Here is a 13,794-nt window from a genome sequence, read left to right as displayed (position 1 = left end):
ACGGAACTAGTACTACATGTTCTTTGCCCCATTCATTTCCTTTTGTTAAAGCTTCCAAAATTTAAGCATACAAGGGCTTGACATTAGTTACTAATGGAAAAATGTAGCTGCCAACCACTTATGACTCAATCCAAAATGAAACTATCACAAGAGACAAAGGACCTAGGCAAAGGACACAAGCAAAGAGACAAAGGAATATTCTGCCCTTGGGATTCAACTCGGGAGGCCTCAGATGGCTTGTTCATACAACACACTTAGCCATGTTTAGACCACTAACCCCTTTGCAGCAAAAGTTTAGTGAGCGTGTTTAACCTGTGGCTTTGTAGCCACCATGATTAAGAATGGTTCACATGACACGCTAAGTCATAACAGTTAGCTCAAAATGCTTAACCACTATGGTTTAGTTTTTCATTTGAACAGGCTCAGACTCAACTTTTCCATTTTCCCTTACTATTGGTGGCTGTGACTCCTCTTGGTTACTCACAAGATGTACCCCTAAATGTTATCTTTCAAGTGAAGCATTCAACGCTATGAGATTTCCATAAAATCTGACTTGTTCTCCAGTTTGGCTCTTAAGACAGCTGAATATCCACGGCCCAGTTTATAACCTTCCAATTCAGGAAAAGCTGTAACATCCCCACAGCATCTATTTTAGACCAAGATTCTATATATGACCAAAAGCACCACTCTCTTCCTGTAGCAGGTATTAATCTAGGAGTGTGCAAGGTCCAGGGACCAATATTGCCTGTTGGCAGCAGAAAAAAAAAAGCTTTGTTTTAAAACTGAATAGGCCCCTATTGCCACTGAGTTTCAGAGGTAAACTGTTTTTTGCTGCCACCACAGCAAATTCAGTGACAATGGAGGGGGGCAGTAGTGGGGGCCACATGCTACCTGTTCAATAGACAGTTGAAATGGCTTATGACTTTATACCTAACAAAACCATGCAGAAGTTTTTCTATTTTATGCTTTTTTTTTGCCATTTGCCACCAAATGGCAAAAGCTCTACTATACAGCACGTATTACTGCCACTGCATCCACTATTGATCGAGCAATATCTCAATATAGTCATCCCGTTATCTTCAGATTCAGTCATTTTATTTTTACCTCCAGTCGTAATAGGCTTGTTTGCATCTCCTACCCCAGCAGAATTCTAGATGGCAGCTTTGGTTGAATCCATATTTAGGTGCATGCAACTGGGCCGGTGGAGGCCGACTCCCCTGTCCCGTCTCCCATGACAGCCTGTCCAGCGGCTGTATTGTGTGGCAAGGAGGATCCCTGAAAATCAGGCTGAAGCACTTTCAGTGAGTGGAGCCCTTGTTTACAGAAGGTAGATCCTGAATCCAACAACACACTTCACAGCTTTCTGCTAGAAGAAAAAACTCATATAATAGGTATGCAGTACTCTTAGAGTGGTGTACCATATATGAACAGAATTATAAGAAGATCTGAGGTGACTGAGGTGCATAACATTTTGGACAGTGCCATAAAAAGACATACTATAATGAAGCTGTATTTAACCAAACATCTTCTCTAATAGCTTACAGTTCAGATTTTATTCTGTTGCCTCAGGTGATAAATGCAATTTATTTTCAGAAAATCAAGCAAGTATTCAAGCTGTATTCACTTTAAGTCTATGCATGATGGGAAGAGATGACAGAAAACCACCTGAATCAATGTTGTTGGATTCATTATTCTTTTACACAAGACATAATCAGTTTAGCGTGAGAAAAGACAACCTGTTTGGTACATACAGTGAACAGAGAGGACAGCTTAGCTCATAATACATAGTTCAGTGATTAACATATTATGTGTTAAATACATTTACAATGCTCATTTTTATTAAATAAAACAGATTTTTATGGAAATCACATGTGTTTGTTTATGTCAAGTTGATAGTTCAACAGATCTTTCATGAAGGCAAGGCTGTCAATGCTTCAAATCTTGGCTTCCACTGAAGAAAAGTGTCCACTTACTGATAACTCAAGAAGCAATACAGGTGAGAGAGCAACAAATAGATTGTGCAAACATATTGCGCAGATATTATGTCACTGAAAGTAAAAGAATGATATGCTCAGTTGGGAAGAGAGTAATATTTTAAATCCCATGATATAGCAGGTACAGCAGACTGGGAGAGACTTAGTTCTTAAACTCATCCTTGCAAGTAGCATCGATCACTGATTTATTTAAATACAGTTTAATTACATCCACTTCACATCCATTAGAACAGAGAAGTGTGGCTTCAGGAAAACTGTGTCTTTCACTTCTTTTACTGCAGAACTAAAGCTAGTTATCAGAAAGCATACTATAATGGAAATTCAAAACAATGAAGATGAAGTTGAAATATATTCAGACAGTGACCAAGGATACAGGAATAAGTAGGATCCTTCCATTTTTCCATTCCATATGCTGGTGACAAATATTTTCATATACAAGAAGACATGCTCATGTATGGCGGGAATGAAAAGAACTTTTTGTTCTTTTTATCTAATTGGTCTGCTTGCATGATGCCCACAGATCTGATATAGGCTGCTTCCAATCTTCTCCTGTTAACGGTTTCAGATTGAGACTTTTAAAATATTCTAGGCGATGGCTACAAAAGAAAGAAGCCAAAGAGTCAGATAGGTTATGAACACTTACCCCTTTCCACTCCTGCAGGATTGCTATAAAGAATACTAGATGTTGAAAAAAGATTATATTAGAACTAGGATAAATTTACTTTCCTTACCATGCCAAGAAATTGTAACCTAGTTCATATGCATGTCAGCTACCTTTACATACACATTATGAAATTACTTTGGATAGTTACACTGCATGCCTTCCAACTTTTCATACTGTCATATTTGCCTCACAAATCAAGCCTTTGCACTCTTATTTAAGATTTTATTTAATCATCTTGTAAAACTCGTCCAACAGCCTGCGTAATACCGTATTTCTTCGATTCTAAGACGCACTTTTTTCCCTAAAGTAACAGCTCTAAAAATTGGGTGCGCCTTAGATTCGATGGCGCCTTAGAATCGAAGAAATACAGTAATTACATTTGTCGAGTCTGCAGCGGGACAGGCGGGGAAAGAGGGTAGGGGGTGAAGAGCGAGCGAGAGAGAAGGGAGTGGAGAGAGAAGCGGGGGGGGGAGATGAGCAACGTCTCGGAGCATCTCAAACGTTGCCGCCGGGAGCCGGCTGGGAGGGACCCCAGCTCCAGCAGGCCAGCGAGCTTCCAAAGAGCTCGGCCTTGCCTCTGTTAAGAAGATGGGAAGTGGAAGAATCACCTGAGCAGCGCTGGTTGGGCTCGCCCGCCCGCCCGCTCACCCCCTCCCGTCCGTGTGAATGGTGCAGACCAGCTTTTGAATGCATGTGTGGCTGTCCGTTCCCAGGCAGGGGACAATTGGTTCCTGCTTCCCATTCATGTAACATGCCTCTATGCGTGTGCGTGTGGGTGCGCGCGCGCGTGTCTGTGTCTCGCTCGCTCCCTGTTCCTCTCCCCCTCCGCTGCGTGTATGTACCGTAAAATTGCTTTGCTGGCTGATTGTGGAGAAATTTATTTTTTCTTCGAATCAAAGCTTTTTTCCCCTGTTGGTGGCACTGAAATTAGTGTGCGCCTTAAATTCGATGGCGTCTTACAATCAAAGAAATACGGTAAGCCTTTTAGCAAGCTTACTGTTTAGCTATGTGACAAATCACAAACAAGACTGAACTTTTCCCACCTAACCTCAGGAAAAATAACACATGGTTCAGATAAGGGGTATGAAATACGATGGCTGGTTAGGTTGCAGACTGTATTGTTCATATTATCTGCTTCTGATATAAATGAGTAAAGATGAAATGAAATGTTTGAGTGAACAGAATTTAATGCAGGTCAGAGTTAAGAAAAGCATACTCCTACACAATGCACTCCCCGAAGACAGAGAGCTCTGAGATCAGACCTCTTCATCTATCCTATGCCCTGCTGGCAAAAACTCTATCCTTATGGTCCCTGGGGCACTCTCCCAGGCCTCATAGGATTGCTCTGTTAGAAAGCTTTTTGAAATGTATTTACTATCATATTGTATTTTTGTATATGTTCTGTGTTTTCTCATAAAATATTTTGGTTGATTTATATTTTGAAGTAAAACAAGTAAAAAACAAAGCCTATTCTCAGAGTTTGGTTAATAAAAAATATTTGTCTACTTAGAACTCAGCATAGAACCTGCAGATCCTCAGATGACACTTTGCTCTGAGGAAATAGAGTGTTCAGTTAATTGTTGGTTTATTGCCAGCTGCATACAAATATGACATCTCAGAGAATGCTTGGGCAGATTCATCACAGTATAAGGAAGAGTACAATACTTCCTTAAAACAAGTAAATTATTCAGATTATGCTATCAAATGCTATTCCAGACTGAAAATAAAGACTATCCACTGAGTTAACATACCCATACAGTGAGTAAGAGGCAGGCAGGTAGGATTAGAATTTATATGGCACAGCTGTACATAGGGCACAATGACACATAATCTTGCATATAGTGCAAACAGTCATCTCTTTAAAACTCTGTTCTGTTCATACATAAATATTTATTTTGTCGGCAAACCAGACCCCAAGAGTTCCCAAGGTTTCAAAAAACTGTATGGACAACGTTTTAAAAAACCATGAGGAAAATGTACAAGTTAATATCTTTACCCAGAAATGAAGCTAAGCCCATGTGATGTAAATCAGGTGACTATAGCTGTACAACAGTTTGGTGAGGAGTTGAAAAGTGTAGACAGTGAAGGAACTCTGCAATGGACAATTCCCCTTCCCCAGGTATAGTGAGTATGGAATACAGCAAGTGATTCCATACCTCAGAAACCATTCAAAATAATGTTGCGAAGGAACGATAGGTTAAATCTTTTTGTTACCATTTACAACATCTTTCTGATGTATTCATTCTTTTGTTGCAAAAATATGTTTAATATTAAGATTACTATAAATAGGCTTAAAAGAATCCTTCCATGCATTTCTTAGCAGTAGAAATTATACAATAATAACATAGATCATGGCCCAGATTCTCCTGAGTCATCTTTGTCTTCTAACTTTACACTCAAAGTGAAGGGCAATAAAATATTCTCCCTCTCTCACCAGTCTTTCAGTTGTCATAAAGAAAAATAGTAACACAGATATACTTACAAATCAGGTTTCTGTTCTTTCTGAATCTCATGTTGAAGTATAGGGTAGAGGGCTTCATATGTTCTATCCACACCTGACCCATGAATTGCAAATGCATTAAATTTGTCAGTGGCTGGTGGAAAATAGCTCCAAGGCAGATGAGCTCTGCCATTCCATTTGGCACTTGTTCTTGACACTTCAAACATCAAAGGAAGCTCTTGCTGTGTTAGAAATATAAAAAAAGAAAGATTTATTTCAATCCTGTAAGCAATTATGGATTTGGGGTGGGGGAGGGGAATCATATGGCTCACTTACTTTACATACTTTCCGTCTGCCAGAAAGTAACAACACGAGATGCTGCCCGTGCCTACAAAAACACGGTTATAGTCATATTAGGAAAACATTCACTAGCACATCTCCAAGCCAGGGGTTGAGTACAGTTCTTCGATTAAAGGTGTGCTACCTAATAAAATGCAAACCATTTCTAAACAACTATCAGCTATGTAACTAAATGTGAAGAAATTAACTGCAGGACAGCATTTGCTACACCCTGCACCAGCCCACCAATTAATATTTATATATATCATGGATGTATATATTATAATATAGACACACAAAATATTATGAGGTGCTTTTAGATGCCCTAGTAATTGCCCATCGTCTTCACTGCTCCACCATCCTAACTGCAGTACTGCTCATGCCCCTGGTTTTACACACTTTTCTCATGTACACCATCAACAATAAAAATGTACACTATTGTAAGTCTCAAGATTTAATCCAGTCTTGGACTCTGTTCACTGTCCATTTGTGCATACAAAATTTCACCTGTTGGTTATTTTGCTGATACTGCCGCCACAAATGCAAGGTGAGATATGTGGGGTTCCCAGATTCAATTCAGCACTTTAGTACAGTTTTTAAATTCAGTTGCAAATTCTCTTATCACCGCAGTATTGAGAGAAATAACACTTGTCAAAGTTTTTGCTTTCATGCTGCAGCTAGAAGCTAGTCCTGTCCCTTGTGGACAGGAATAAAACCAGCCATAAAACCAGAAGGGACGGACAAAGAATTTCTTCACTTAACTAGAGAAGCCAGACCAGAAAGCGTTTTTGCCAGTTTCCGTTCAAGAATTCCCCCTGCTGAAGATGTCTAACTGAAGGAAAAAGGCAAATGCATATAGTTGCCTTTGCCACTGAAGACTCTGTTCCTGCTCTGCTGTTCTGCATGAATATTTGGATGATTTTTATAGCTCTGTTCCAAAGGTGCACTGCTAACATAGGCTTTCTTCTACTCACATTGCGGAACCAGTGCTTGCTTTCTGAAGCAGGGATAGAGAATCTGTGGTCCTTATGATACTGTTGGATTCCAATTCTCATCAACCCCAGCTAGGGTTGTTGGAGGAATCCATTCCAAGGGTGGAACTCGACGTGCTTTCCTTGGTTCATCCCTCCTGGACTTTGGTCCATTTTCTGCTGTGGAGCCCAACTCGACCAGCATCGAGTCTGACCAGTTTCTGAATTTTCCAGGTTTTTTAATTGATGCAAATTACAGCTAAATTTTGCACAAATTTACATACAATTTCGGCCACAATTTGTGTAAACTCTCAGCCACAATTTGCGTAAAATTATGGAAATTGTGCAAATTGTGGCTGCACTTTCCATAATTTTATGTAAATCGTTTCCAAAAATTTATGTGCATAAAATCTCTAGTTGTGCAAATTATGGATCGACACAAAGAAAAATACACAAAAAGTTCCCAGAGTTCAGGAAAACCCCACAGTTTGGTCTGCAAATTCAATCTGAGTTGGGCACGCCATGGAACTCCATCAAACCAAAAAAGGGAATGGATTTCTTGGCAATGGTATCCCTGTCCCCATCTAGCAGGACCAATGGCTAAAGATTATATATGAGTTTTAGTCCAACAACATCTGGAAGGTGGCAGGATTCCCCACCCTGTTCTAAAGCCACAGAACAATTCCAAGCAGACAGACACTATCAGGAATGATACAGAAAAAGTCTAGATACAAGTCCCTGGGGCTAAATTCTGTTGTTCATCTGCACAAAACTGAAGATATCCTAAGAATTTTAGCAATCTCCCAAAGCCAGGGTTTTACATTCAGGTATTTAAGTAATATGACCACAATGGAAAACTGCAGAAATTTAAAAAGAATATTTTGATATATTTACTTACGGACAGAGCTCCACTTCTAAGTACTGTTGAGTTTCGTCATTCAAGAAGAATGCTTCTACAACTAAAAACGCACAAACCATTAATGTGGTTTCATTTTAAATCATTTTTATACTTGGCATTTACAGAGCAATCTTAATTATTTTATTTATTAAATTTATATACCACCCCATTGCTGAAGCTCTCTGGGCTGTTTACAAAAGTTAAAAAAACAGTGGACATTCAAAAAGTATACAACATTTAAAACCTCAAATTTAAAATCTCATGCATGATTACTCAGATGTAAGACCCACTGAGTTTGGTGGTTCTTACTCCCTACTGCCTTTGGAATTACAAACATAGGCTATAATCTTATACCTACTTACCTGGAAGTATGTCCACTGAACTCAATAGGGCTTACTTCCTAGTAGACATGTATATGATTGCACCATTAAATGTGCAGCACCATTTCTGCTTTAATTTTTCAGCAGCCCATTAACTGTATATATTTTTCATTGTGTGCTTTGAAAACGCTTTATAAATGGTTTATTAGTGTAACTTAGAACAATAGTTTTAAGACTACTACAAAAAACTGGGAGAAGATAATAGAATGATTCTTCCATCTAGTAAGCTTGAAAACAGCTGTAGAAAATAACAGTTTTTCTAAGTAGCATTGGCTGTCCATCAGGTAAGCGTAGCTTAGGGATTTTTTTATCAGAGGCCCGTGTAGGTGAAATTGAACAGAACTGAGCAATCACTCACCACGCTAGCCCCAAGGAAAAGCCTTAAGTGCAAGAAACTGATGCCATGAACTCCTAAAGCAATGGACTGAATGGGAAACAACCAAGGGAACAGAAAAGGAACTGCATCCATATGTATGAAAAAGCTACTCAGGAATCCTACTGCTGCATTCCAATGCAGAAGAGATGAACAAATCAGCTAGAAAGAGTATATAATAAGGATAAAATGCAAATAGCTTCCACAAGATTATTTCTTCTTCACTTCATCCAGGAAAGTATGAGGAATGAATCCTTCATACTTTCCTCAAAAGCAGAAAAGAAAAAGCATAGGGGAAATAGTGCTCAACTGACACAAACATTCCATTTAAGTATTTTAATTGCATATTTTGTGTCTAGCAATGAAAATAATACAGTCCATCAAAGAAGTTCATGGTATACCCAAACATGACTCCAGGCTCTCCCCTAGAAAGTTATGTGAATTTAAAACACTGCACATATTTGCATTGGCATTTTTTAAAAAACACTGCACATATTTGTATTGGAAATTTAGGGCATAATCCTATGGGGTTCTGCCCTTGTGAGACAGAAGACTTTGAATCCAGAGGCTTCTGTACATCCAATGCCTTGTTGAGCTGCTACTGGCAGGGTGAGAGGAACAACGGAGGCAATTTTTGCCTCTCCATACTCCTGTTTTGCTTTTTTCTCCAAATGGGCCTCTGAGCCCATCTATAGAATATACAACGGTGGGGCTGGAGAGGCCATAGGATTCCTCATACCCTGGCCTGTCCCCGCCCACCAGCATACATCCTTTCTCATTCCACTGAGGCCACTTTTCATATTTCAGGAAGCAGCCAGTTCAGCTCTTTCTGAGGCGCTTATAAGGACGTGAAGGAGGGGGTGATCAGATACAAGATCTTCTTCCGAGGTCATAGCAGCATCTACAGCCTCAGAGGGAGGACTCTAAAGAATCCTATGGTCCCTGGAATGTTCTCCCGGAATCATACAATTGCTCACTAAATTGCACTTGCCATGAACGTTGTTATTTTGGCAACAATGTTGTAAGACTAAAAAGTTAAAACCTATGGGGCTTGTGCATAAGGTAAAAGAAAGCCACAAGAGTGGTTTAAAATGGTAAAAACATTACTCAGGAAGTTTTCTCAGCAAAATATATTCAAGGTAGCATTGGTAGCACTGAAAATCCTACTTTCAAGCAGCGACAGTGATGGAAATCAGAGGAGTCATAATGAAGATCACACTGTGATGGAGAATGTTTAAGCTATTTTGTCTAGGCAAAAATGCTGGAGGAAGCCTTGCAAGTAAGACTACAAAAGTTATAAGTCCATCAAAAACATTTTACTAGCCTGCCCACTCATACAAGCCTGTGTTAGTAGTATCTAGCTTATAAAAGTAGAGTACCATGTTTTTCTAAGACTTTTATGCCTGGTTGCTTGATGAGACACTTACTCATCACAGACACAAAACGGATGGCTATTCACAAGAATGAGTTAAAATATTCATTTGAGGCACTTGATTTATTAATAGATGCTGGTGGGGGGGAGGAGAAATACTCTGACTCCAATTTGGAAGTTAGTGAACTGAAGTGATTGGAAATCGGAAGTGTAGTAACTGAGCTGTTGGAAGCCTCATTATAACATAAACCATTTTTAACTAGACATTTGGTGCAAATTAATGTATCTAACATGAAAGATGGGAGGCTTAAGCAGCAGCCAGTTTTATACTCCTGTCTCAGTCAAAGGCACAGTTCTTCATCATGTCAAAACGTTTAAATACAAGCCTGACATGTGGATCTTGTGGAGGTCCCAAAACTGATCCACCAAAATCCAAGTTTCAAAACTTTTTGATAGGTTATGTATTTGTATATCCAGCTATTTTGTACTTGACTATGGCATTTGAATATGCAAGTGCAGGAAGATAGTTCAGTGGTAGCCCTTAATCACTGCCATGTATAGCAACATTTTGTCTAATATAAACCAACACTTTTTATAAGCTGCATGCGCTATAAATAGCCCATTATTAAGATCTACACATTTATAATAAGCGTATGCTATAGAATATAACCTCATAACAACTTGCTAAACCATTTTCCTGTGAAGTACTAACCTCTACACAAGAGTTGCTGCCAGAATATGCAAGATTTAAACTTACAAAAATTGTTTTACTCACCCTCATAGTCCCACAATCCATTGAATGGCTTTCCTGGTTCACCAAGAGGAGCTGGAGGATCTTTAAAAAATGGAGCACTCACTTCCATCAATATTCCTCCATTTTCAGGTATCAGCCTGATCACTACTGGATCATGAGTCACTGGAAAGCTGTTCCATGTATGTTCAATTTTAAATTCCATCTAAGCATTGTACATTAAGCAAAATTAATTATTTTAAATTTAAGGTAAATACCAATAATACGTTAAAAAAAATTAAAAGCCAATACTGTAGAATTACCTGCCCTAAACTCTGCTGCAGTTTTTATTCACAATATACATTTCAACAACATGAAAATAAGTATCATTTACAGGCCTTTTATTAAAGATGGGCAAATAACCTCCAAATGTTTCTAATGCAAATATTTTATTAAAAGCAGAGGAACTAAATCATGTCAAATCTTTCAGCTTCTCAATCAGTATCATGATTTGCCCAAACTTTTGAAAAGCAAGATTAATGATGTGTATACACTTCCATGTGCTCAGTTTATGAGAAGAACTTCTCATATAACCTCTAGAGCTGTTCCTTGAAAATGTGAAGCCATGTAAGAGTTAATTATGTCGAACATATAGAAAAGCAAAACACTGGAAAATGAAACATCAAGCTAATGGACAGAAAAATGTGGTACATATACAAACTCTTTTGCCTATGAACACAGTACCATAGCTGAACTGTAACTTTAATAACGTTCTAGGATTGCCCAGTTATAGCCAAAACATTTTGGAGTGGCACATTATTGCAAAAGAGACATGCAAATGAACATTACATATTCTACTGGGACTTCCATTAAGAGGTTTCTTATTTAGTTATCACATGTTGCATAGGAGTCAACTGCCTTGCTGGAACTCCATACCTTTCCCCCTGATCTCTGTACCTGTCTGTTCCTGCCTGCTTTCACCACAGGGTGTCCACAGTGAACACAACATTAACTTATACAGATATGCAAATTAACTGTTACCCTTTCCATAAAGTTGTATTTCCACAGCAACAGTTGAACTGAACAAATAGCTTACCCCAAGAATTAAACAAAACATGCAAGATTGCAGAGGATGTATTTTAGCAGTGTGGTAAAAAGCAAATTTCCTTTTAATGAATCTTGAGAATCTATCTGTAATATTTTCTACAAAGATTCCTCTGAACACTACCCCAATGTTCAAACTGATACAGTAGTGTCTTTGTGAATTCTGTGGTCCATCAACTCACTCCTTTGCTCTGCAGCCTGCACTAGCTTCTTATAGCCTTTCATGCACAATTCCCATGGACCATTTTAATATTGCTAATACCGCCTTTTTGATTATCATCACTGTATAGTGTACAAATTGGGCATTTTGTGTTACTTACATTGCAAACCTTTGAACCAGAGAAGCAGTTTCAATGTTACAGTTCATAAACACATTCCCTTAATAGGTATTCAAACAGAACACTCTCAAGGCAAGACAAATTATTCTCATCAACACATATGCAGAGATCAGTATCAAAATGTATAATCCAATGGGTTGTATCCAATGTTAATCTAACTCAAGTTCCATTCATTTCAGTGGGTCTACTGTAAGCAGGTGTGATATTGCTTACCCATAGATACTGGCACCACAAGCGAGCAGCTGAAATTGACACCCAATTAACCCAACAATTGTTAGGAAAAGCCATGCAGCGAGGGTATCTAAAAATCAGATGCATCTAAACTAGGGCCCATGTAGGGCGTCTCTTGGGCAGCTGTCAATGCCCCAAGGGCCTTCCACTGATGTCAGGAGCTGTTGCTCAGCAGCAGCTCCAACTGTTGGCAGTGAAAACTGTGAAGACCCCTGCCCCTTCCTCCACCATCATTTCTATTCACTTGCCTGCTTTCTACCTCTAGGTAGTGCAAGTGTGGGAAATGGACTCACTGGGAGAAAGGAGGATGAGGAATCAACCAATGGCATGTTGCCAGCCCATCCTTCAAAAAACCTACAACCAAGCTGCTCAGAACAGCAACATCCACTTCAGCAAGGAGCAAAGCTGGCACAGATGGGAAGGAACATTAGACCGTGCGGGAGTAACTCCTTTCATGCTTTAATAATCCTTGGGCTGACAGAAGGAAGATTTCTAGTCACAAAAGACAAGATGTATTTACTGGTAAATAAATTAACGTCACTTCCCACCTCTGGTCAGGCCTGCTTTCAGACCAGAACTTGCATTTAAATTACACCTAATTCAGAGAGAAGAAATCCTCCTCATCTTGCACACTCGTAAATTGGTAGGATCTATCAGACTCATTTTTAACAAGTCAGCCTAGATTGAACATCAGAGCAAGCTGTGCCACAGACTCAATGCTCCATACTATGGAGCATGCAAGTACACAGTCACATCCCATTACATACAATACAAAATATAACTAAAGCTGCAATCGTATACCCAATTAACTGGAAAAAAGCTCCACTGAACTCAATGGGACTTATTTTTGAATAGACATGTGCAGGATTGTTTTCAGTCACATTACCCTGGTTCAAACAACACACTAAACCATGCTACTTAACCACAAAGTGGTTAAGGAAATGCATTAACCTTAATGCATTCCCTTAACCATTTTGTGGTTAAGCAGCATGGTTTAGTGTGTTGCCTGAACCAGGCCATTAGCGACTAAGCCAAAGGACATACAACTCAAATAATACATTCTTTCCTTGTTCATCCCTGCCTCCACTTCCACCGTCTTCTATCAACTCATCTACTTTGAGCTTTCAACTGTAAGCTCCAATGGGAAGAGACCTGTCCTCTCATGGTTTGTAATGCACCAGGCACACCAATGTCATTGTAAGACACTAATATGCTTATGAAGAAGCGTCAGGATGCTTACTGTTTACAGAGAAGCACTCAACCAGTTGCTACTGTTGTTCCCAACAGCTCCGTTTGCCTTATAGCAGCCTTCCCCAATGTGGTGCCCTTCAGTGATGTTGGACTGCAAATCCCATCAGCCCCAGCCATCACAGGCATGCTAATTGGAGCTGACGAGACTTGAGGTCCAACACATCTGGAGGGTACCACATCGGGGAAGACTTCTTTAGAGACATACAAATGAACGCCTCTCCCTCCACTTCCCTCTCCGCCGGGTTGCCAACTTTTCCCCCAGGGGAAGGGCCCTCTGCCTTTGGCAGCTGTGTCTGTGGGACAAAAACAGTTCCACTTGCTTAAGTTCTGTTCACAACACGACTGGGTTAAAGTACAGGAATCCTCTTCGGATGACCTTCCAAAATCAGGAAGAGAAAGCCAGCCGGCCAATCCTACGCCCAGGAATCAAAACAACACGCTGCTACCTTTGACGAAGGATAGCGGGAGCATGTCTACTCAGAAGTAAAGCCCATTTGGTTCGCCTACTGAAGGCATTACATGAACGCGGATCTTTTTTCTTCGGGCGGTCAACAGGGCTGCCTTTGTGCTTGCTTGTTTTATTGAGCTGAACGGCGCCCACCGCCAGGTAAGTGGGTACAGGGCGGCGTCCCCGCGCCTGCTCCTTCCCCTCTCGGCAGAGGAGCAAACGCGCAGGCAGAGACGCCCAACGCTTCCGCTCACCCGCAGC

The 13,794-nt window shown here is 39.9% G+C and overlaps 2 protein-coding genes across 3 annotated transcripts in view; both read right to left on the bottom strand.

Annotated features, from left to right (window-relative positions):
* The window catches only part of LOC134404976 (UPF0462 protein C4orf33 homolog), a 17,379-nt gene extending 15,670 nt beyond the window's left edge, over positions 1-1,709 (bottom strand). Inside the window, exons 1-2 of the mRNA XM_063136030.1 lie at positions 1,701-1,709; positions 1,105-1,295 (exon numbers count right to left, since the gene is read on the bottom strand). Coding sequence (XP_062992100.1) covers positions 1,105-1,295; positions 1,701-1,709 — 200 coding nt within the window. The remainder of the gene's footprint in view (positions 1-1,104; positions 1,296-1,700) is intronic.
* Positions 1,535-13,794, bottom strand: C10H4orf33 (chromosome 10 C4orf33 homolog). Of its 2 annotated transcripts, none has more exons than XM_063135217.1 (6): positions 13,532-13,794; positions 10,207-10,387; positions 7,307-7,367; positions 5,435-5,486; positions 5,141-5,340; positions 1,535-2,590 (listed from the first exon to the last, which is right to left on the bottom strand). In XM_063135217.1, exons 2-6 carry the CDS (start codon positions 10,385-10,387, stop codon positions 2,485-2,487), a joined length of 600 nt encoding a protein of 199 aa, XP_062991287.1. In that variant the 5' UTR covers positions 13,532-13,794; the 3' UTR covers positions 1,535-2,484. The 2 variants fall into 2 exon arrangements, with proteins under 2 accessions (XP_062991287.1, XP_062991288.1); XM_063135218.1 differs by having other exon boundaries at positions 13,687-13,794.

Source organism: Elgaria multicarinata, chromosome 10, assembly GCF_023053635.1.
Source record: "Elgaria multicarinata webbii isolate HBS135686 ecotype San Diego chromosome 10, rElgMul1.1.pri, whole genome shotgun sequence".
NCBI lineage: Eukaryota > Metazoa > Chordata > Lepidosauria > Squamata > Anguidae > Elgaria > Elgaria multicarinata.
The sequence above is the reverse complement of the archived record's forward strand: the minus strand, read 5'-3'. Positions and strand labels throughout refer to the sequence as shown.